Genomic DNA, 24,024 nt, shown 5'->3' with positions numbered 1-24,024 from the left:
CCTTTTTTGCTTGGTGATTCTGACTAAAGGTTTATTAATTTTATCTTTTCAACAAACTAGCTTTTAGTTTCATTGGTCTGTTGTCTTTATCTCTATTTCATTTATTTCTGCTCTGATCTTTGTGATTTCTTTCCTTTTACTAACTTTGGGTTTTGTTTGTTGTTCTTTCACTTGTTGCTTCAGGTGTAAGGTTAGGTTGTTACTTTGAGATTTTTCTTGTTTCATGAGGTAAGGTTATATTGCTGTAAACTTCCCTCTTAGAAGTGCTTTTGCTGTGTCTCATGCCTTTTGGATTGTTGTGGTTTTGTTTTTCATTTGTCTCTAGGTATTTTTTATTTCCTCTTGGATTTCTTCAGTAATCTATTGGTTGTTTGGTAGCATATTTTTTAGTCTCTATGTGTTTGTGTTTTTTACAGTTTTTCCTTGCAGTTGATTTCTAGTTTTACAGTGTTGTGGTCAGAAAAAATGCTTGATATGATTTTACTATTCTTAAGCTTACCAAAGCTTGATTTGTGGCCCAGCATGTGATCAGTCCTGGAGAATGTTCCATGTGCACTTGAGGAAAATGTGTATTCTACTGCTTTCAGATAGAATGTTCTATAAATATCAGTTAAGTCAGTCTGGTCTCAGTTTGGTCTAATCAAATTAGAATAGGATTTATTCATTTTATTTTGGCATAGAGTTAGAAGTAAATTTCCCCCAGCAATAAGTTTGAGATGGACAGCACATGTGTTCTGAACCATAGTGAGAAAGAGGAATTATTATGAGAAGACAAAACACTGTGGTCATTTGGAGGCCTGTCTCATCTCTGCTCAAACAGAGACTTAGGTACATCTCTAATAGTGTCAGCTTGTGCTCTTCTGTGAATCCAGAGAATGAAAGAAGTTGAAACTCCAAGATTATATTAACAGTAGCTACCCTGTCCTCAAAAAATAAACTGAAATTTGTGCTCAAAAATTTCAGGTGTTATCATTATTACTAAATTTGTCTCATTTATATCTAAATGTTAATTATCATTATTTGATTGAATTATTGTTTAGTTATTTAAGTCCAGTTATTATTGATGAAAATAAAGCTGAATCAACCAGAATCAGGCCTGGCAGTATAAGTCATATTTCAACTTTGTTCCCAGGGCAGTGCCTGCTAAGCACTCTTTAAATTTTTCATCCATTTCTTGGTTCTGAGTTTCACTGAACAACTTTTTCCAATCACCAACTTCACCTATAACATACAAAGAACAGTAGAATCAGATATCTGTTAGAATACTTCTTCTTGAATTTTACCATTTTCCAGTGAAGAATTTCAATTTGAAGTGTGAAAATGGACATAGGAAAAAAATTACACATTCTTAAAAATGAATGTAATTTCTCTTGTAAAATTAACAATATCCATTTGGGCTTCCCCATTTCTGTGGTGTGGTAGGTGCTTTCTCTACATCACTAAGGGGACCGCTGACCTCAGTGACCTCCATCCCCACCCCTCTCCTGGGACCAAAAATGCATCATTTTGGTCTCTTTTTGACCATCATTTTTCTCTCTAAAGTCTTTGAAGACTTTAAATATCCCTTGAGATGTTAACATTTTATAGCAGGTTTTGGTTAAGAACCCAGATACTAAAAATTTTGCAAAAAAATTATTATTTTGCCTGAGATTAGGATATGTTTTACTGAATTGCTTTTAAAAGTAAAGGAAGTTTCTTCTTTTTAAAAAAAATCTATTGATGATTTGGATTAAAGTTGTAAGTTCCTTGTTGCATAGCCATTGAAATGTATCTTTATAAAGAAGATTTAATGATGTGAGGGAATGCTTAAGTATATGAAAGAAATAAAAAAAGCCTGTTTATAAATGTCATCAATGATATAAAAATCACAGAATAAATATGGAAGAAACGTGTCAGAAAGTCAAACCTTCCTCTGGTGGGAGAAATGTGGATACTTAATACTTTTTCACATCTTTCTGTGCTATCTAATTTTTCTACAAGGAATAGTGTAAATTTTTTTAATTACTACTTTATTTTAGAATTTTTCTATTCTTAAGAGTACTTGATTAATAATGCATGGAAAGGTTCTATTCTCCCCACCACCACCACCCCCGGCTTTTTGTCTTTTTAGGCCACACCCATGGCATATGGAGGTTCCCAGGCTAGGGGTCTAATCAGAGCTACAGCTTCTGGGCTACACCACAGCCACAGCAACACCAGATCTGAGCCAGGTCTTCTATCTACACCACAGCTCATGGCAATGCCAGATCCTCAGCCCACTGAGCAAGGCCGGGGATTGAACCTGCGTCCTCATGGATGCTAGTCAGATTCGTTTCCACTGAGCCACAAGGGGAACTCCTATTTCCTCCCCTTCTTAAAGCTAACAAAATAAGGTGTAAAAACCAAGGTTTAAGTCAGGACTGAAACCAAAGCCAGATTTATATTCAACGTTCCATTCACAGTGGATTTTTTAAATGGGTCTTCACTTGACAAAGTGTAATAGAGTCAAGTAGACCCATCTTCACAGCCTGATTGCGTCATTTATTAACTTTGTGATAATGAACCAATTAATATCTCAGTTTTGGTGCCCAGATTTGTCAAATTAAGGATTTAATGTATTTTCTGCTATAAAATTTAACCCCAGCAATGGGTCTAACACATGACTGATGCCTGATAAATGATAGTTGTTGTTCAATGTGCTGCCTCTAAATCATGTTATCATTCATTATATACGCAATAAAAAAGTAAACTGGCCGAGTTCCCATTGTGGCTCAGCAGTTAACGAACCTTACTAGCATCCACGAGGACACAGGTTCAATCCCTGGCCTCGCTCAGTGGGTTAAGGATCTGGTGTTGCCATGAGCTGTGGTGTAGGGCGCAGATATGGCTCAGATCCCTCATTGCTGTGGCTGTGGTGTAGGCCAGCAGCTACAGCTCCAGTTGGACCCCTAGCCATGGAACCTCCATATGCCCTGGGTTCAGCTCTAAAAAGACAAAAAGACAAAAATAATAATAATAATAAACTGGCAATCCCTGAGCTGTATTATACATTTCCATAGGAATTAGGATGCTTTAATGAAATTTAGTAAAATCAGTGCTATAGAGACAACTGGTTGCCTATCCTGTACTCTCCTGTACTCATTTTCTCTTTCCTCCTTACTAATAAAACCTTGATTTTAATTAATAATACACCCCTTTTAAAAAAAAATTACATTTTTCAGCCAACAGCACTGTGAGAAGTGACCGATGAGCTGTAAGTCACTGAGTGAGGCACCCCACAAAGTTCTTTAAAGGGGGCTCACTCAGCAAATACACATGATTCTATCTCTTACCCTTCCCTTTGCATTTTAATAAAGTAATCCTTAACTTTATTGTAATGGTGGAGCTCTAGCTTCTCTCCTGTCATCACGAAGTGATGAGCAGAAAGGTAGAAGAAGCTCAGTACTCTGAAAGGTAAGGTGAATGAGTTCCCGCTCTGGCACAGGGAACTTCTCGGCGTCCCTGTAGCAGCAGGACCCAGGTTCATCCTTGGCCCAGCTCATTGGGTTAAAACATCCGCACTGATGCATCTGGCCATAGGTAGCAACTGGGGCTCCCGCCCGACCCCTGGCCCAGGAACTCCATGTGCCACGGGGCAGCCAAAATAAAAAGTCAAAGGTAGGACAGACCTGTCAGTTCCAATTCAGCTCTGTGTCCTGTTTTCTTGTGGAGGGGGAGAAAAGGAAAATTCTGTCTTATTTAAGATAAAGTCACTTGAATGGCTTGTTCTGTACAGATTGACACGAGCTCCAGAAACCAAGGCAGCTTTACCTTTTCGGAACAAGAACGGGCCCACGGCACCATGTGTTTCCTGGGACTGTGCTCGCATCGCCTGGAAGGTACTTTGGGCCGAGATAGTTTGAATCTGCTCCCCAGATGGAGAGAATCCAAAGAACTCAGCAATTTGTTTTATTCCAGCAGCCAGATCCTGAAAGCAGAATTTTAAAGGATAAAAATCTTTCTATGGAAATTGTGGCCCTAGCAAGGACAATCTTCTCAGAGTGGTTTTGTTAAGCCTAACTCTCTAATTCATCTGTTCTACTCTTTCTTTATTTTGATACTTCTGTATAAATATTTGAAATATCCCTATGATAGTCCATATTTTATTTACTTTATAGTTTCAATTTATGACTCTTGTTGACCTATTCAGGGTATAAATAATGACAGTAAGCATTCATTAGTAGGTTAGAATTTTATGTAAGAGGACATGCATCATTATTAAAAAGCACCAATCTAGACCACCTGAGGAAATTAATGTATTTGTACATGCTCATTAGAATTCCCTTTTCTGGAGTTCCCGTCGTGGCGCAGTGGTTAACGAATCCGACTAGGAACCCTGAGGTCGCGGGTTCGGTCCCTGCCCTTGCTCAGTGGGTTAATGATCCGGCGTTGCCGTGAGCTGTGGTGTAGGTTGCAGACACGGCTCGGATCCCGCGTTGCTGTGGCTCTGGCGTAGGCCGGTGGCTACAGCTCGGATTCAACCCCTAGCCTGGGAACCTCCATATGCCGCGGGAGCGGCCCAAGAAATAGCAACAACAACAAAAAAGACAAAAGACCAAAAAAAAAAAAAAAAAAAGAATTCCCTTTTCTTCTGAATCCTATCTGTAGCTAATGTTTGGTTCTAGAAAGAAAGGCTCATTTTTAAAGTCATACAAACTGGCAGGAATCTTGAAATTTATTATTTAACACCTTCATAAGTATCATCAACCCCCTAGACAGTACTGCTGACCAACGGAGATTTATAAATCTTCTAAAATGGTTTCTTAATCTGTATTCTACGAAACACAAATATACCTCAAGGTGGTTATAGATGTTTCATGGGGAAAAAAGGAGGGTAAAGGGTTGAGGTCAAATAAATTTGGAAGCTCTGGGTTAATACATTAAGTCTTCCCCCCACCTACTGCAGAATCTCTCAGTCTTTGTTTATTTATTTATTTATTTTTGTCTTTTTGCCATTTCTTGGGCTGCTCCCACGGCATATGGACGTTCCCAGGCTAGGAGTCGAATCGGAGCTGTAGCCGCCAGCCTACACCAGAGCCACAGCAATGAGGGATCCGAGCCGCGTCTGCAATCTACACCACAGCTCAAGGCAACACCAGATCCTTAATCCACTGAGCAAGGCCAGGGATCGAACCCGCAATCTCATGGTTCCTAGTCGGATTCGTTGACCACTGAGCCACGAAGGGAACTCCAGAATCTCTCAGTCTTTAATATGCCAGTGTGCAATGCACATTTCCTAAAGGAGCAGACCATTTAATATGGCAGACCCCAGATCAATGTGAATAGGCAACCTCCTTCCAAACCCAAGAAAGATGTTTTAACATCTGGGACAACACTAACATCCCATGGAGCACAAGCTTTACAAACATTCTAGACTAGAAGGGGAAAAGACTAAATTAGTATGTTCTTTCCGGTTATAGAAAAACATCCTATAGGAGTTCCCGTTGTGGCTCAGCAGAAATAAATCTGACATATCCACAAGGACATGGGTTCAATCCCTGGCCTTGCTCAGTGGGTTAAAGATCCAGTGTTGCCGGGAGCTGTGGTGTAGGTCACAGACTTGGCTCGGATCTGGCATTGCTGTGGCTGTGATGTAGGCCAGTGGCTACAGCTCCAATTCGACCCCTAGCCTGGGAACCTTCATATGCCACATGGAGGCCCTAAAAAAGACAAAGAAAAAAAAGAAATGCATCCTACAAACAGAAGGAATGGATTGTTATACTTTCCTTTGATAAGAATATCAGAGGATACTAATGTTGAAAACTCAGAGAGAGTATTTGACACATTCCCTTTTCCCTTTAACACACTGGTTTTTTATTTTTGTTTTTTGTTTGGTTTTTTTTTTTTTTTTTTTTTTTTTTGGAGGAGCTTCTTCACAGGAGCTCCAGGACTCTGGTTTCCCTCCTACATCTTTAGCCGCTCCTTCTTAGTCTTCTTTGCTAAATCCTCTTTTTCCCAAAATCTTTATGTCGAGGCTGCAGGCCTCCGTTCTTGGTCATCTTCTCTTCTCTGTCTGTACACTTCCAGACACAGGTTGGTAGTCTCATGGCTTTAAATGTCATCTACATGCCAGATTTATATCTGCAGCTCTTAACTCTTTCTGCATTCAAGACGTCAGTACCTCACTGCCTACGTGACCTCTCCGTTTGGTTGGCTAACAAACACCTGCACCTTAGCATGCCCCAAACCAAACCCCTGGTTGTCCCACAACCCTGCTTCACTGGCTGCATCTCTTACTCAAATGGTGACAACTCAGTCCTCCCAGTTGGTTGGACTAAGAATATTGGGGTGTTATTTGGCTTTTCTTTTTCTCTCATACTCTTTCCCTCATCCAATCTGGTGGCAAATCCTGTTGGCTCTTCCTTCAGTGTAAGCTCAGAATTCAGCCCCTTCCCTTCCCCTCACTGCCCCTTCCAGTCTGAGCCACCATCTTCCCGTGCCTGCACTGGAGCAGTAACCTCGTCCTGGGTCTCCCTGCATTATCTTTCCTTTGCTCCAGTACATCCTACACCAGAATGATCCCATTAAAAACACCTCAATTCCTATCCCCCTTCTGCTCAAATCCTACAATGACTTCCCATTTCACTCAGAAATTTCTGAGTGAAAATTTAAATTTACTTTTTTTTATTTTTTACTTTTTTTAGGGCTGCACCTGTGGCACATGGAGATTCCCAGGCTAGGGATCGAATCAGAGCTACAGCTGCCAGCCTACACCACAGCCACAGAAATGCAGGATCCAAGCCACGTCTGCAACCTACAGCACAGCTCACGGCAACACCAGACCTTCAACCCACTGAGCGAGACCAGGGACCGAACCCGCAACCTCAGGGTTCCTAGTCGGATTTGTTTCCGCTGCGCCATGATGGGAACTCCTGAAAATTTAAATTTAAATTTAGCAAAGTAGGAGTTCCTACTGTATCTGTGGTGCAGTGGAAATGAATCCGAATAGGAATCATGAGGTTGCGGGTTCAATCCCTGGCCTCGCTCAGTGGGTTAAAGGATCCAGCATTGCTGTGAGCTGTGGTGTAGGTCGCAGACACAGCTGGGATCTGGCATTGCTGTGGCTCTGGCGTAGGCCGGCAGCAGCAGCTCCGATTACACCCCTAGCCTGGGAACTTCCATATGCCACGGGTGCAGCCCTAAAAGGTCAAAAGACTAAATAAATAAATAAATAATAAATTTAGCAAAGTAATTTCAGGGGCCTGCCATGCCATTCCTCATACCCCACCCCACCCCCTTACACCTGTCTTTGTTGGTTAGTCTCTTCTGGTTCATGCCTACAGTCCAGCCATATCTGCCTCCTTTCTGGCCCTTAATCATCCCGGGAACACTCCTACCTCAGGACCTTTGCTCCAGTTAGCCCTCTGCCTGGAAAGCTTCTACTGCAGTTACCTGCTTAGCTCACTCCTTCATCTCCTTCAGCTCTTTGTTCAGGTTACCTCCTTCCATGAGGTTCCTTTGATCACCCTGGGGTTTGTCCAGTACCCCAGGTCCACGCCCCCTGGCCTTTCCAGTTTTCCCTGATCAGCTATGCCATTTCTTCATTCTCACAAATTAACATTTTAAATTTTTACTGTTTTATTATTTATCATCCTGTCTCCCCGCCCCACCTTCTCCAGCTAGAATGTAAGCTTCTCTACAGCAATGAACTTTCTTTGGTGTTCACAGATATATCACAAGGGCCTACAACAGTGCTGAACAATCACTTGCTAAATGTTTGTGAAGAAACTGTTTTTAAAAATAACATTATATGGGGGAGTTCCCATTGTGGCTCAATGGTAACGAACCCAACTAGGATCCATGAGGATGCGGGTTTGATCCCTGGCCTCGATCACTGGGTTTTGGATCCAGCGTTACCAGGAGCTGTGGGGTAGGTTGTAGACTCGGCTTGGATCCCGCGTTGCTGTGGCTCTGGTGTAGGCTGGCAGCTATGGTTCTGAACCCCTAGCCTGGAAACTTCCATGTGCTATGGGTGTGGCCCTCAAAAGACAAAAAAAAAAAATTATATGGAAAAATTAATTCGCAGCCAAAAGCATGTTCAATTAAACCTCAATAGAGACCTTGTTTTTGCTATTTCTAATTTGGACTTTCTATTGTAGAGGGGAAGTAAAGCAGCCACTGTTAGTAATAAGTTGCTAAACATTATTTTATTTCTGTTAAACAAATAACCTAAGCACATATGCATTGTTTGGGGTTTTTTTTTGCTAGCACTGTACCACCTATATGGAATATTCTTATTTTATTTTTTTTATTTTATTTTATTTTTTAGGGCCATACCCTCAGCATATGGAGATTCCCAGGCTAGGGGTCTAATCAGAGCTGTAGCCACTGGCCTCCGCCACAGCCACAGCAATGTGGGATCCAAGCCATGTCTGCAAGCTACACCACAGCTCATAGCAACGCTGGATCCTTAACCCACTGAAACCAGGGATCGAACCTGCTTTCTCATGGATGCTAGTCAGATTCATTTCTGCTGAGCCATGATGGGAACTCCTGGAATAGCCTTTTTTTAAATTGAGTATAATATTTGTTCATGCAACCAGACATTATGAGTAAGTGCTTTATGTTGTAGTTTATAATAAATCTTGTTATTGAATGCCAATAATCATAATCTCACCTCTTTCAGGTCTTCATATAATATGAGCTTAACATTTTCATCATTAAGATGTTTGTTCCAATTAATTGCAAAGTCAAAATAGCTTCCCCAAGAAACTAAAAACACAAGGGAAAAATAACTTTTTTAAATAACTGAGGTTAAATGATAGAATAAATCTTACAGTGAGGATAAAATGGTTAATGTATGCCCTAAAATATAAACTATACATATGTATATATGATAAAACAAGATATTTGTAAGATTACACATTCCTGCTCCAAAAGAACTGGTGTGAGCCAGTCCTTTTGCCAGATTTTCTCATTTTCTTATTTTCATAAATAGTAGCAAAACTAAGCAAGTTGTAAAAATGGTTTCACAAGAACTACAAGATATTCATGAACATTTAAGGTGAATAAAATAATTCAGAAATAGTGAATGATACATGAAAACTCACAGATATAATTCCAGAAAGAAATGATGAGGTGAATGTTATCTAGATCAGCATTATCTGGTAAAAATGTCATACAAACAACATCTATAATTTAAAATATTCTAGTAGCCACATAAAAAAGCAAAAAGAAGCAGGTGAAATTAATTTTCATATTTTCATTTAACTATCCCAAAATATTATCATTTAAGCATGTAATCAGCATAAATAATTAGTGAAACATTACACTTTTTTAAAATTCTAAGTCTATAAAAGCTAGTGGGTATTTTATACTTATGAAGAACCTCAATTTGAATGCTATGCTTTTGTCAAAAATACTTGATGTTTGTTTAGATATTATAAAACTTACAATTGCAAATTAAATTCACATACACAGCTTGTACTAAACCTAGTTGAAAGTTTCCAATAACTGAATTGAGTGTTTTTAAATGTAAATTAATTAAATTAATTAAAATAAAATAAAAAGTTTAGCTCTTCATTGCACTAGTCACATTTCAAGCGCTCAGTTCCACATGTGACTAGTAGCTACCATATTGGACAGTGAAGATCTAGATGCTGGTTAACCAGGCTACTTACTAGCTGTGTGCATTTGAGAAGCTCCTTAAACCTCTTTGTACCTTACTTTCCTCATCTGTAAAATAGGATTGTTATGGCTTTTAAGAGAATTAACATGTGTCAAGTGTACATGTTAATTCTCTTAAAAGCTTTAAATTCTTTATTTAAAGTGCCTGATAAATAGTATCTACTTAACAAATGTTAGCTATTATTATTATATCATTAATAATAGTAATATTCTCACAGTTATTATCATTATCATCATCATGAAGCCTTTGCTTCAAGCCAGGCAGTTTCTGTATTTGCTGTGGAAAATACTGTTAAGTTTCCTGCCCCAAATCCAATACACCTCCTTTGTTGCTAACCAAACCCTGATTAACTGGGTCTAAGCCAGTCCAAGAATTCTGTTTCCCACGTTCTGCCTCCCTTAAAATTGTAATTGGTCACATAACATGGTTCTGGCCAGCGAGACACAAGCAGAGGTCTGTGGGAAGGTTTCTAGAAGACCATCTTGATGAGCCTTCTTCATGATCTGAAGGGGATGCTCTGAGGGACAGAGGCCAACTTGAGAGAAGGTTGCAAAAACCATGGAAGGAGAGGCCAAGGGGATGTCAGAGGTGCTGGTCCCATGTCACTGGGCTGCTGAACCAGTTGCCTACCTCTAGACTTCTTGAAAAAGGAAACTTGATCTGTTTAGGCCACTGTAGTCAACTTTTCCGCTCTTCCAAATGTACTATTAATTGATACGCATACACTTTATCTTTCGATTTTATTTTATTTTATTTTATTTTGTCTTTTGTCTTTTTGTTGTTGTTGCTGTTGTTGTTGTTGTTGTTGCTATTTCTTGGGCCGCTCCCGCGGCATATGGAGGTTCCCAGGCTAGGGGTTGAATCGGAGCTGTAGCCACCAGCCTACGCCAGAGCCACAGCAACGCGGGATCCGAGCCGCGTCTGCAACCTACACCACAGCTCACGGCAACGCCAGATCGTTAACCCACTGAGCAAGGGCAGGGACCGAACCCGCAACCTCATGGTTCCTAGTCGGATTCGCTAACCACTGCGCCACAACGGGAACTCCTATCTTTCGATTTTAAAAACAATCTAATATGACAAATACAATTTCTTTGCCCATTTTGTTGATGGGGAAATAGAAACCCAGAGGAGTTAAGTAACCACTTTATGGAAACACAATAGATTTTTTTTTTTTTTTGTCTTTTTGTTGTTGTTGCTATTTCTTGGGCCGCTCCCGCAGCATATGGAGGTTCCCAGGCTAGGGGTTGAATTGGAGCTGTAGCCACCGGCCTACGCCAGAGCCACAGCAACGCGGGATCCAAGCCGCGTCTGCAACCTACACCACAGCTCATGGCAACGCCGGATCGTTAACCCACTGAGCAAGGGCAGGGACCGAACCCGCAACCTCATGGTTCCTAGTCGGATTCGTTAACCACTGCGCCACGACGGGAACTCCGAAACACAATAGATTATACGTATGGTCATCTTTTAACATCAGTCTGCCCCAGGGCTAGTGCAACCAAACAAAATGCTATACTGTGTTACCTCCCATAGGTCAGATATTCTACTTGTCTCACTATGACTAAGGAAGTCAGAATTTAGAGATCAAATGTCTTGCTCAAAATCATGCAGGCAGTGAGTGATTTGAACCTGAGTTTAAGTTCTAGCTCTGATATTTAATGACTGTGTAGCCTTTCTATGCCTTACTTTCCTTCTTTATGACATGGTGATGATAACAGCATTATCCTCAGAGGGTTCTTATGAGAATTAAAATAAAATTATGTGTGCTAGAGATAACATATAGTGCCTGGCATGTGTTTAGTGCTCAATAAATGGTAGTTATTTTATTCCATCTAATGTTAATCACTAATACAAAATAATAAGTGATGAAGCCCAATCTAGGCCTTCTCATTCCATATCTCATTTTTTTTTTTTTTTGGCACATTCAGATGCCTCCATAAGTTGAATTTAACACGTTTACAATGTTGAAACTCCATCCAAGTTGTCACTGTCACTTTTTATCACTGTAAATCAAATAATTAGGCTGAAAGGATGACTAGACAACAAAGATCCCCTAAAACAGATTGTCCCAGTGACGAAGGGTTTTTCATCATTCAGTGTTCTCTGGTGTTATTAATGGGGTAATGTTTCAGGTGTGCTTTAACTGCCCCCATTTAGTCTTAGTGAGTGGTTAATTGACAAACCAAATCTCTTTTTACCAGTGCTTCGTAAGTACCTTCTGGGCTCTTTTTTTTCTTTCCTACACCCCAACCCCAATATTCAGTCTTTGCTAAAGGCTCAGTACTGTACCCAGTGTCCATACATGTGGGACAACGTAGCCCTGCTCTGCTGATCACCTTTAAAAGTGGTCCTTCTAGGGGAACCTATTATCATCTGGCATTAATTCTTCCTTCTACGACACTGCAAAAACTCCGCAGAGTCACTAGCAAAAGGAGATTTTATTCATTTCTGGCCACATACCCATGGAAATAGAGTCACTGCCACTTACAAGCATTGGGACCATTAGCAAGTGATTTAAATTTTTGATAGCTAATACTGCCTTTTTCATAGTGTGCTGTTGTCTTAAATGAAGTATATAATACCTAGTTTAGTAGCTGGAGAATTTGTAGGCACTTAGAAGGTTGTAGTTGCTAATAACTAGCAGTAAAACATCAACATGGACTAACAAAAACTTATTTCCTTCCTGGCAAACAAATATCTTAGGTGTGGTTGCTCATCGTCGTGGTTTTGTCTTTTTTTTGGTGTTTATCATTGTGTTATTTATGGGAAGTTATTTAGAAATGCTTATGTACATGCGTCTGTTACAGATCTTTTTGTCCCATGTCTATTCTGTGGCCATTTAATACTCATAGTGAGCATATGAATTGTCCACATTATTTTTTTAAGAAGTGCTATATTGTTTGATGCACAGAAAACTTTATTTAAAAGCAACTTTTTGGTTCCTGGATCTATCTTATTTATTTTTAAAAATTTGTTATTGAAAAGTAGTTGATTTACAATGCTGCATTGGTTTCTGGTGTATAGCATAGTGATTCAGCGGTGTATATATATATGTGTGTGTGTGTATATGTGTGTGTGTGTGTATATATATATATATGTATATATATATTTTTTTCTTTTTAGGCCACCCCTGCAGCATATGGAGGCTAGGGATCAATTCGAAGCTACAGCTGCTGGCCTAAACCACAGCCACAGCAATGCAGGATCCAAGCCACATCTCTGACCTACACCACAGCTGGATCACTGCAGTGCTGGATCTTTAACCTACTGAGTGAGGCCAGGGATTGAACCCACAACCTTATGGTTCCTGGTCGGATTCGTTTCTGCGGCACCACGAAGGGGACTCCCATGTTTGTTTTTTTTCATATTCTTTCATTATAGGTTCTTACTGGATATTGAATGTAGTTCCCTTTACTATACCAGTAGAACCTTGTTTATTTTCTTTCTTTATCCTATAACTCATTTGAATTTTCCTATTTATATGATCATCTGTTAAAGTAAGAAGGACTCTTTTACCAACAGCCATACCTTGTCCTTTCATGAACTGTCTGAAGAATTCATCCCAAGAGCCATAGCTTGGAATATCAGGAACATCATTGTGGAAATGGAAAAAAGATACTGCTGTGTCTTTAGGATTTCGAAAGATCACTAGTATCTAAAGAGAGAAAATTAAGTGATTTAGTTCTAAATTCTGAACTTTGCAAAAATGAAAGCATAAGCATTCTGTCCTATTGTAGACTACCTAATTTTGTTAATGTATAAAGAAAGAAAAAAATTGAGCAACAGGGGAGTTCCTGTTGTGGCTCAGCGGAAACAAACCCGACTAGTATCCATGAGGATGCGGGTTCAATCCCTGGCTTCCCTTGGGGGGTCAAGGATCTGGCGTTTCCATGAGCTGTGGTGTAGGTCACAGATGCGGCTCGGATCCCATGTTGCTGTGGCTGCGGCATAAGCAGGCAACTGTAGCTCTGATTCAACATCTAGCTTGGGAACTTCCATTATGCCACAGGTGTGGCCCTAAAAAGCAGAAAGAAAGAAATTGAGCAACCGGAGGTGGCAGATGGGGAAGTCTGGGAAGAAGGGAGAAAGAAAGAAGAAGAAGAAAATTGATGTAACAAAGAGCTTTTGCTAATGAGTTTAGACAGTAAAAAGTTGTATGTAGATGATGTAAAAAAGGGATAAAGAGCAAGCTCACAAGAGCATGGTCTGAAAAACCTTACTTACTGCCTCCAGAAAGTAATTGCAAAATAATGTTAAGGACAGCAAAGAGAATGTTTAGAGTTTGATGGAAAAAGATCAAAGAAGGGCATGCCGAAGGTGCAGTAGGTGATGGGGAGGAAGCAGAACCACTGAATTTCCACGTTATGTCTGTCTTCCCTGATGGGGCAAGGGTTCATTTTTTAAAAATAAGTGTGAAATAAATGTTGTAAGGAGCAAACTGAAACCCAAGAGAACCAGGGACTGCAGACCACCTGCCTTCTCCAAGTGAGGCTGGGCCATCTGGCCTGAAGATTTCTTTTTCCAGAACTGAGGAAAATGGAAAAATACATTACTGAGCACTGTTAGTGACCCGGGAGGAATCAGAGATAACCATGCACAAGAGGTTCAGAAGACCGGAAACATCATTTCCCCGTCAGGAAGGAGGAAGTTGTGGCTTTTTGTAAAGTACAGATTTTAGATGCGACTTTATAGATGGTTTGAGCCACATAAAACAGGAAATAGTAACAACCATGGGGCAACACAGGTGCTCTAAGAACAAGTCCTTTCTGACTAACTCCAAGTTTTGCTTGGGCATAGTTTCTAAATTAGCAGATTTGTTGCTTATGACTTCTTCTGCAAAATGGAAGGAAGCAAGCCGGAAGCAGAAGCAATGAGGCGAATAAAACTGACTGAGTACTCAGATGCAAAGGAGGCTGAATAACTAACATAAACCTGCCTGGAGGTTTTTAATGGCATTTTCACTGTCCTGACTAGACCAGCATCTAAATTTTACTGAGTGATTTTAGGTGAGGATATCAGATTTGTAGATGACACGAAATCGAGAGGGAATCAGAATCCCAGAACACCTCATCAGTCTCAGGACATGAACTAATGCTAACAGGATACAACTGAATGGAGATGGATGGGGTGGGTCTATAGACAGGTAGTCTGAAACCCACCTCTGTTTCCAGTCCACATGGAGCAGATTCTTGTCATGGAAGCATCTTATATTTGGGCCTCTGATTACCACTCAGGAGTCACCCTGGCTCATAGTAATTTATAACTTTACAGATAAAAAAATCGAATGGTGGGGCCAATGAGCTGTAGTGTATGGATAAATCCTCAGCACCAAACTCTTACCTTGGCTGTCACTTGTCTCTTGCCCTGTTGTTCTTGTGAAAGTAAAGCTTTGTTCAAAAGCCTGAGTGCTGCAAATCCAAATGCTTTATACATCACTTTAGTTCAGTGTCTTATGGAGTAATTCAAGGGGAAAAATAAGAGTCACTGAGATTTGTGATTCTACTGAATTGCATTAAAGCAGGGAAATGAGAGGTTAAAGTGATATTTCTGATTTGGGAGATTATTGGTGTAAAGAAAAACTGTTTTACAGAGCTGTCCTCTGCTATCACAGGGGACAGAGGAGTCTCTTATAATTGGAGGGGGTGAGTAGTCCAGACAGCCACTTGGTGGAATTCAGGCATGTAATCGGGGTTAGGCAACCTTCAAGGTACTTTCCAATTCTGCTCCTAAGATTCTTGTTCCATAGCCACCGGCTGTTAATTCTGACTCCACTTCCTGGTCTTCCCTCCTCCATTATTTCCCCTCTTCCCTCTTACCACTGCCATATCTTAACTCTTTTCCTCCTTTGTCTTCCCTTGCTGTTACTGCACTATCCTCCTGTTCTGTTTTATTTTGTTTTTCAGCTGCACCCACAGTAAGCAGAAGCTCCTGGGTTAGGGACTGAACCCACACCATAGCAGTGATCCCAGCCACAGAAATGACAATGCTGGATCCTCAACCCACTGAGCCACCAGGGATCTCCTCCTCCTATTTTTATTTGTGGCATTCGGGAGTTTAAATCTTCATTTTATTTTATTTTAATTTTTATTCGTTTTGTCTTTTGTCCTTTTAAGGCCTACCAGCGGCATATGGAGGTTCCCAAGGCTAGGGGTCTAATTGGAGCTACAGCCGCTGGCCTACACCACAGACATAGCCCCACCAGGTCTGAGCCACATCTGCGACCTACACCACAGCTCATGGAAACGCCAGATCCTTAACCCCCTGAGTGAGGCCAGGGATGGAACCTGCAACCTCATGGTTCCTAGTCGGATTCATTAACCACTGAGTCACGAGGGCAACAGCTAAATCTTTATTTTAATTAGTTCTAATCTTTTCCTCTGAAGACAGAGAAAGATGAATGGAGGTGAGACCAGGTGACAGAAAACAAAAAGGATTGGGTAAAAATTAATAATTATGAAAATCCGTCAGTAGTGATTAATGAGACGTGATTTTAAAACAAATGATAAGAGTAACCGAGGCACATTGCAATTATGTATGCTTGATATGAAATTTACTGTTATTTGTGAAATTCAGAAATAAAATAGTTTCAGACCTCAGGTAAATAGTGCTCACCAGAAAGAACGGAAGGAAAAATTTTTGCTCATTTTCCTAGGTTGTATTCTTTTGTTAAACACTCTAAACATCCTAGAGGGGTGTTCAAATCTATTCTCTCGAAAACACGTTTTATTTATTTATTTATTTATTTATGTCTTTTTTGCGATTTCTTGGGTCGCTCCTGTGGCATATGGAGGTTCCCAGGCTAGGGGTCAAGTCAGAACTGTAGCCACCGGCCTACACCAGAACCACAGCAACGTGGGATCCAAGCCACGTCTGCAACCTACACCACAGGTCACGGCAACGCCAGATCCTTAACCACTGAGCAAGGCCAGGGACCGAACCCGCAACCTCATTGTCCTTAGTTGGATTCGTTAACCACTGAGCCACGACGGGAACTCCTTTTTTTTTTTAAACACGTTTTAAAATATGTTCCATGCTATGTATATGTTTTATATCCTGGCTGAAAATGCATTTGATTTGAATGCAACTATAGCAGATATATCTGAAGAAACAGCAACCAAAGAAAGACCACTTCATTGCACACTTCATTTATTAAAATTCTGTGATAAGTGGCAAACTCATCCTCTACCTCAGAAAGCCAATATCTATACATTAAGAACTTCAAACAGAAATACCAGTAGGAAGGAGCACTCACCTTGGCTTTATTCTTGAAGATGGACCCAGGTAATTTGTCATAATGGAGGTGAGTTGTCAAAATCCTTGGTGATGGAAACTGGCTCATTCTCTTAAAAATATATACAATAAGGTGAAAGCATGTGTTGTGTTTTGTGTGTGTGTGTAATGAATTACTCCTAAGTCTATTACCCGAACTGTAGTTTCAGTTATTACTATTCCTCTCTCTTCTCTTCCACACCCTCCTCCAGATTTTCTTTATTTCTATTTTCTTATTTTGTGGGGGATGAGGAATGGAAAATTAGACATAAACAAATAAATAATTTAAAACTTCCTTTTGAATTTCTTTCTTCCATCCCACTTCCCATTGCTCATTTTTTTTAGATTGTTTTTTGGGAAAAATTTACCTTTTCCCACAACCATACCAAGTTCATTTTCTTCACAACAGCTCAAAATCTGCAATCTACTCTTTCACTTAAATGTGGATCTTTTCTCTATTCAAAGTCATTAACAGAAATGTTCAAGCCTTTCCATGGCCCCTCCAAATCCATTTTTAACATCTAGATCTTTCTTTTTTCTTTTTCTTTTTCTTTTTTTTTTTTTGTGGTCTTTTTAGGTCTGTACCCGCAGCGTACGGAGGTTCCCAGGCTAGAGGTCAAATTGGAGCTGCAGTTACCAGCCTACACCACAGCCACAGCAATGCAGGCTCCGTGCCACATCTGCGACCTACACCATAGCTCACGGCAACGCCGGATCCTTAACCCACTGAGCAAGGCCAGGGATTGAACCCGAAACCCCATGGTTCCTAGTCAGATTAGTTTCCACTGTGCCACAATGGGAACTCCCTAAAACTTTTTTTTAAATGTGTGTACATGTATAACTGAATCACTTTGTTGCATAGCAGAAGTTACCACAACATTGTAAATCAACTACACTTCAGTAAAACTTTAAAAAATAAAACAATACAAAAAATTTTGGGGGGCTATGCCTGTAGCATATGGGAGTTCCTGGGCCAGGGATTGAACCCACACCATAGCAACAACCCAAGCTGCTGCAGAATGGCAATGCTGAATCCTTAACAAGAGAACTCCCAAAATTAAAAAAAAAATCAATGATACAGATTCAAGTGGCGATTAGTAGTCATAGTACTTGACTTACATTGAATTACACTTTTTCAATTTGGAAGTGCTTTTGCATTCATTCACAACAGTCCTCTCAGGTAGATATTATAACCCCCATTTTAGAGATTAACAATAGGCTTTGAGGCTTTAAGTGCTTTGTACAAAATCACACAGATGGTAATTTTCAGATTAAGTGATAGAATGCTGTTTCCACTAAACTGCACAACCAAAAATCACTTAAAGACATAAGAGAAATGGTAGAGATCCTAACAGGATTAGAAAAATATTCAGGGGAGTTCCCATTATGGCGCAGTGGAAACGACTCCGACTAGTATCCATGAGGATGTGGGTTTGATCTCTGGCCTCGCTCAGTGGCTCAGGGATCTGCTATTGCTGTGAGCTGTGGTGTAGGTCACAGATGAGGCTTAGATTCCGCGTTGCTGTGGCTGTAGTGTAGGATGGCAGCTGTAACTCCAATTTGACCCCTAGCCTGGGAGCTTCCATATTCAGCCCTAAAAAAAGCAAAAAAAAAAAAAAAAAAAAAAAAAAAAAAAAAAAAAAAAAAGAAAGAAAAAGAAGAAAGAAAAGAAAAAAGAAAAAAGAAAAGAAATGCTGGGAATTACCTTAATAGGAAGAGCAACTTTTTATGTCATAATTAGGGCAAGGATTTAGAATGCAAGAACCCAGAGACAGAAGAAGCACTTTGATTTACCTTCATACCAAAGTACCTGGTGAAAAAGGAAGAAACCAGGGAAGGACCAGGAATACCCGGTTTCCCATGAGAGAAAAGAGAGGTTCCCAGAATACTGGGTGCTTAAGCTCAGAGTGAAGTCTTGGCATGTCAAAAGCTTAGGAATAAAAAGTCTTCCCAAAGTAGTAAGTAACATCCCAGGAAGTTCCCTGCTTACAAATGGTTTGCGTTACAAAGTTTTGTTTCTAAATTAAAATGGCAGAACAATCATATAAACAACATAAAAATGTGTAAGCTAGCATACCAAACCCTATGTCAGTCATAAGAGAAACTTGTTTATCTCTGATAGGTAACAATGCAGACAAATAAAATCATAGTGTTTATATTGGTAAGGTGAGTTATAACAGGTAAGGTAACCTGTGATCCACAATGGAATACAGTTTTAAAAGAGAAATTGGAAAGCTAGATAAATGTTAGTATCATTTTTAAAGATGATACTAAACATTATTTATTTGTTTATTTTTGGCTGCACCCATGGCACACAGAAGTTTCCAGGCCAGGGACTGAACTCACACCACAGCTGTACCAGAGTCACAGCAGTGACAATGACAGATCCTTAACCCACTGACACACAAGGGAACTCCTAAATACTCTTTAGGGAAGGTTACCAAGTGGCCTGCATAGCGGAAATCAATGAGGCTGTTTATCAGCCTGTCCATTTCTAACCTAGGAAAAAGCTTCTTAAGACTCCTGTGAATCTGCATATGGGTGAAATTTTGTAGAACTATAGACTATAAATGTTAATTTTACTCTATGTTAATTTAAAAATAAGATTTTAAAAAGTGATAATGAACCAAACTGCAGAAGGAAAAAAAAAAGGACTCCTGTGCACTCCTGTGCTGGTCCTGACCAAACTCACTTCTGCTGTGCTTATGACCCTCTAGGCCTGTTGCAACTGTGTCTCTTTGACTCCTCCTGAGGCTGCAGCCAGCCACATCCAGGAATTAGCACTCGCCTCCCCACCTCACCCACTAGGCCCTGAACACTTCATTTACAATAAATACTTCTGTTACTTTGGCCCAAACCATGGACATGAGTTTCCTTCAACCTGGGATCCAACTTTTAAGTCTGTATTTGTCATCATGCCAAGTGTCTCCATTTCTTTCAAGATGCTGTTTCCTAACTCCCTATGTGACTTTATTTTTAGTAACTGAGTTCGTCCATCCACCTGTTGGGAACCTTGGTGGTGAACAATTCTTTTTTTGTGTGTGTGTATGTCTTTTATTAGGGGGCGGGGACCGCACCTGTGGCACATGGAGGTTCCCAGGCCAGGGATCCAGTCGGAGCTGTCGGTGCCAGCCTACGCCACAGCCACAGCAAATGCCAGATCCAAGCCACATCGGCGACCTACACCACAGCTCACTGCAACGCCAGATCCTTAACCCACTGAGCGAGGCCAGGGTTTGAACCCACAACCTCATGGTTCCTAGTCGGATTCATTTCCACTGCGCCACAATGGGAACTCCATTGGTGGTGAACAATTCTGCAAGTTTTGCTGAGCCTATGTGGGTCCCCTTTGGGTACGTTCTTCCCCCTCTCAAATGTGTTTTGGGTGTGTCTAGGCCTGGAGTGGGGATGGTCATCCTCTCACCTGTTCTGTCCAAGCACTGAAGTCCTCAGGCAGATCCTTCCTCTCACCCTTTTCTTGCCTTCCCTGGCAGTGAGCCGAACATCCTGTCTCACACCCAAGCCCTAGTTAGTTACATTGGTTAAGGTGAATAGTAACATGTGGTAAAGCAAGTAATAACAGGTAGGATGACCTGTTAGAACCTTCACCCACATTCTTAATAATTTAATCATTTGTAAAATGGTGATAAAGTTATTTTGTAATAAAATGAAATCATTCCTGAAAAGTGATATTTCATTATATGAAATTATACGGCAAGCATATAGTAAATTGCAATAATTATTGGTGTTGTATTTTCTGAACTCAAAACCAAAAAAAAAGAAAACCTCAAAGGGAAGCAATAATTTGCTATAAGTTTAAAGACTGCTTTGTACCAACCTTATATTTTTCTGGGTCCCCACATTCAAGAACTGGGAATTCTGGATATTCAAATTTTTTTTTAGAATCGGCGAATATTAATTCACTAATGATGTGAAGAATCCAATTGGAACCTATAAGAAAAAAATCAGTCTTGATATACAAAAGATTCTTACTTTAACATATATATCATAAAAATTAAAATCTATAATCATTCTCTGATATGTATAATTGGTTCTTCTGCATTCAGAATAACCTGGACTACGGAAAGAGGTAGAGTTTTGTGGAAAATAGCATTTACTTACATTGGTTTAAAAATCAAATTATCTTGCTTCTCAAATTTCTCCTTTAACAAGAGGCAATGCTTTTTATTTTAAATCTAGAATATCTGGAGTTCCCACTGTGGCTCAGTGGTTAATGAACCCGACCAGTATCCATGAGGATGAAGGTTCGATTCCTGGCCTTGCTCAGTGGGTTAAGGATCCGGTGTTGCTGTGAGCTCTGGTGTGTTGCTGTGAGCTCTGGTGCAGGTCTTAGACATAGCTTGGATCCTGAGTTGCTGTGGCTGTGGCTGTGACATAGGCCAGCAGCTACAGCTCCAATTCGATCTCTGGCCTGGGAATCTCCATATGCCACAGGTATGGCCCTAAAAAGACAAAACAAAAATCAAATAAAATCAAATCAAGTCTAGACTATCTTCCTTATAGAACAATGTTAAACCATAGAAATGATTGTTTATTTTATATCATATATTTACCTTACATTAGTGAATATTTTCTATAGGAGTATATAACTTTGGTTTTATAAAAACCCAGCATCAATCAAGAAAAGGAAAACATGGGAGTTCCCGTTGTGGTGCAGTGGAAACAAATCCGACTAGTATCCAAGTCTGGCCTTGTTCAGTAGGTTGGGGATCTGGTGTTGCCATGAACTGTGGTGTAGTTCACAGACGTGGCTCGGATCTCACATTGCTGTGGCCTTGGTGTAGGCTGGAAGTTGTAGCTCCTATTAGACCCCTAACCTGGGAACTTCCTTATGCTGTGGATGTGGCCCTAAAAAAAAAAAAGAAAGAGAAAAGAAAAGGAAAATATGAAATGGAGTTGGCTTTAATAAACAAAGATGAAATAACACTTTAGAATATCAAAAGTAGTTTGTGTAAAATAGAGTAATTTAGATTCTTAACATCTTATCCTCCACTTAGGAAGGAGCACTGTAAAACTGATTTGAGAAACTAGAATATTGTTGTTTGATCCTGAAAAATAATCTATTACATGGAAAGCTTAGAAGTTTATCGACATGGCCATGCTTGACTTCAGCCCAAAATCAAGATGAAAATCTTGACTACTCTCAGTGCTCCTTGGCACCTGGACTTTCCCACATCCCTGCTTCTGTTTGCCAGCCCCGCCATGCATTTACTTCTACACTCATCATCTGACAGGTTCTTCACACAGGTTTCCTTCCTCTGACACTGGGGTTTCAAGAGCTAGCAGTTCCAGTCATTGGTCTTACAAGCTCTGTTCTTACCCATCGTGGCCATCCTCCTCACTGATTTCTGGCTGACTTCATGCAGCGATGAGCTGCCTTCTTCCTTGCACCTCTCGCGCCCCCCCCCCTTCCCCCCGGCTATGAAAAAGCACCCTTGTAGGAAAGGATTTGTTAGTTACCGCACTTTGGATAAGACGCTAGTACTATGTCATCGCTTCTGGCTTCAAAGGTGTCCAAGGCTTGGAAGGTCTTTGAGCTGCACATAGTGACTGGGTAAGGAATCCCCTGATAGGTGAAAAGCAGGTGAGACAGTGCAGTTTCTTTTGATTTTTCCAGAGCTTCATCAATGTAGTCAATAAATTTGGAATTAGTGGCCATGCTGGTTCCCTGCTAATGAACTGGCGCTATGCTTGTCCAGGACCAGTGATGGCTTTTAATGGAGGTGAAATAAAAGATTCCTCCCATTCACATGAGAAAGAAAGAACTTAATTCTTATCCACTCCCTACCCCCACCTTCTTGCATCCACCTCTGACAAAAGGCACACCACAGGTGCAAAACAGGCTGAGGATCAAGGGTTGATTATGTTACCATTATAGGCAACCTTCCCAAGGAAAGTAAGAGTAGAATCTCTTAATAGATGATAATAGATATTAAATCTCTAACACATAGTTATTTAATTGAATCAGGTATATAATTTCCCTATTAGCAAAAAGCAGTTCATGGATGAAACCTCTCCCCTTGGTTGATGGCTTTGCACATACATCCTCCATGGTGTGATTTAGGGGCAGAAAAACTTTCCCTTCTAGGTTCTTTGGCTGATCTAATAATTAAATTGATATAAGACAGATCAACAGGAGAAAAACCAAAATTATGTATGGGGGCTCCTTTATAACATGCAGATTCAAAAGGCGACTAGGTAATTGAAGCTTAATAACATCCTGAGTTTAGGAAAGGGGTAGAGGTTTGGGGATACAAACGGGAGGAAAGCCATCCCTGGGAAGGCAGAGATGTTTGGAAAACTAGGGTTGTACTGTTAGGCAGATAAGGTTTTTAGGGGAAAATGGTCTTTTCCTGGTACAGCCCTTTTTTTCCAATAAAAATTTAGGCAGTTGAGGTGGGAAGCAGAGAGCTTTTCCTGAATCTACTGGGTTTTTAAACTGCTTTTAGCACAAAATAATCTTCATGCCAAAGTGGCATATTTTGTGGTGGCAAAACCCGGTCCCCTTCATAACAAGGAAGCAGTGAAATTTCCAGGTAATTCCATGGGGTGGGAAAGCAATCCTTGGCACCAAACTCAGATCTGTCATTCACTACCTCAGTAAACTTAGAAGTCTGCGGACCTGGGAGTTCCCTTCTGGCACAGTGGGCTAAGGATCCAGCATTGTCACTGCTGTGGCTTGGGTTGCTGCTGCAGTGTGGGTTTAATCCCTGGCCATGGGTGTGGCCAAAAAATAAAAATAAATTTTAAAAAATTAAAAAATAAGTAAATAAATAAAAAAGTCTATAGACCTGAGTTTGGATCTTGGCACCACTGCTTACTAGTTATGTTTTGTTTGTTTTTGCTTTTTTATGTTTTATTTTAGTAGAATTAAAATGCTGTGTTAGTTTCAAGTGTACAGAAAAGGATTCAGTTCTTTTTCAGATTCTTCTGCATTATGTGTTATTGCAAAGTACTGAGTATAGTTGCCTACAACAGTTGGTCCTTGTTGTTTATCTATTTTATATGTAGCAGTGTGTATCTGTTACTCTCCCAAACTCTTAATTTATCCCTTCCTCCCCCTTAACCCTTTGGTAACCTTAAAT

At 40.3% G+C, this 24,024-nt stretch overlaps 3 protein-coding genes across 3 annotated transcripts in view; 1 reads left to right on the top strand and 2 right to left on the bottom strand.

Moving 5' to 3' along the window:
- Positions 1 to 24,024, top strand: part of CEBPZOS (CEBPZ opposite strand) — a 58,801-nt gene that overhangs the window by 5,784 nt on the left and 28,993 nt on the right. The window lies entirely within an intron of this gene.
- EIF2AK2 (eukaryotic translation initiation factor 2 alpha kinase 2) overlaps positions 1 to 24,024 on the bottom strand; it is an 89,797-nt gene that overhangs the window by 61,602 nt on the left and 4,171 nt on the right. The window lies entirely within an intron of this gene.
- On the bottom strand, positions 1,091 to 22,598 carry SULT6B1 (sulfotransferase family 6B member 1). The gene is made up of 7 exons (XM_021087633.2): positions 22,400 to 22,598; positions 20,757 to 20,869; positions 16,902 to 16,991; positions 13,178 to 13,304; positions 8,636 to 8,730; positions 3,790 to 3,946; positions 1,091 to 1,221 (listed from the first exon to the last, which is right to left on the bottom strand). The coding sequence occupies exons 1-7, from the start codon at positions 22,596 to 22,598 to the stop codon at positions 1,091 to 1,093; spliced, it is 912 nt and encodes a 303-aa protein (XP_020943292.2).

This window comes from Sus scrofa, chromosome 3 (assembly GCF_054392235.1).
Source record: "Sus scrofa isolate SSC_HxYL_T2T_F1_AM1 chromosome 3, Sscrofa_HxYL_maternal_Yorkshire_Landrace_v2.0, whole genome shotgun sequence".
Classification (NCBI taxonomy): domain Eukaryota; kingdom Metazoa; phylum Chordata; class Mammalia; order Artiodactyla; family Suidae; genus Sus; species Sus scrofa.
The sequence above is the reverse complement of the archived record's forward strand: the minus strand, read 5'-3'. Positions and strand labels throughout refer to the sequence as shown.

Bases quoted from the DNA above. Each gene is read 5' to 3' on its own strand.
- SULT6B1 (XM_021087633.2), bottom strand. From the start codon at position 22,598: ATGGCCACTAATTCCAAATTTATTGACTACATTGATGAAGCTCTGGAA. The intron at 20,870-22,399 runs GTAACTAACAAA...TTTTTCTTATAG, and splicing joins AGCGTCTTATCCAAAGTGCG to GTTCCAATTGGATTCTTCAC. The intron at 8,731-13,177 runs GTATGGCTGTTG...TTGTGTTTTTAG, and splicing joins ACAGTTCATGAAAGGACAAG to TTTCTTGGGGAAGCTATTTT.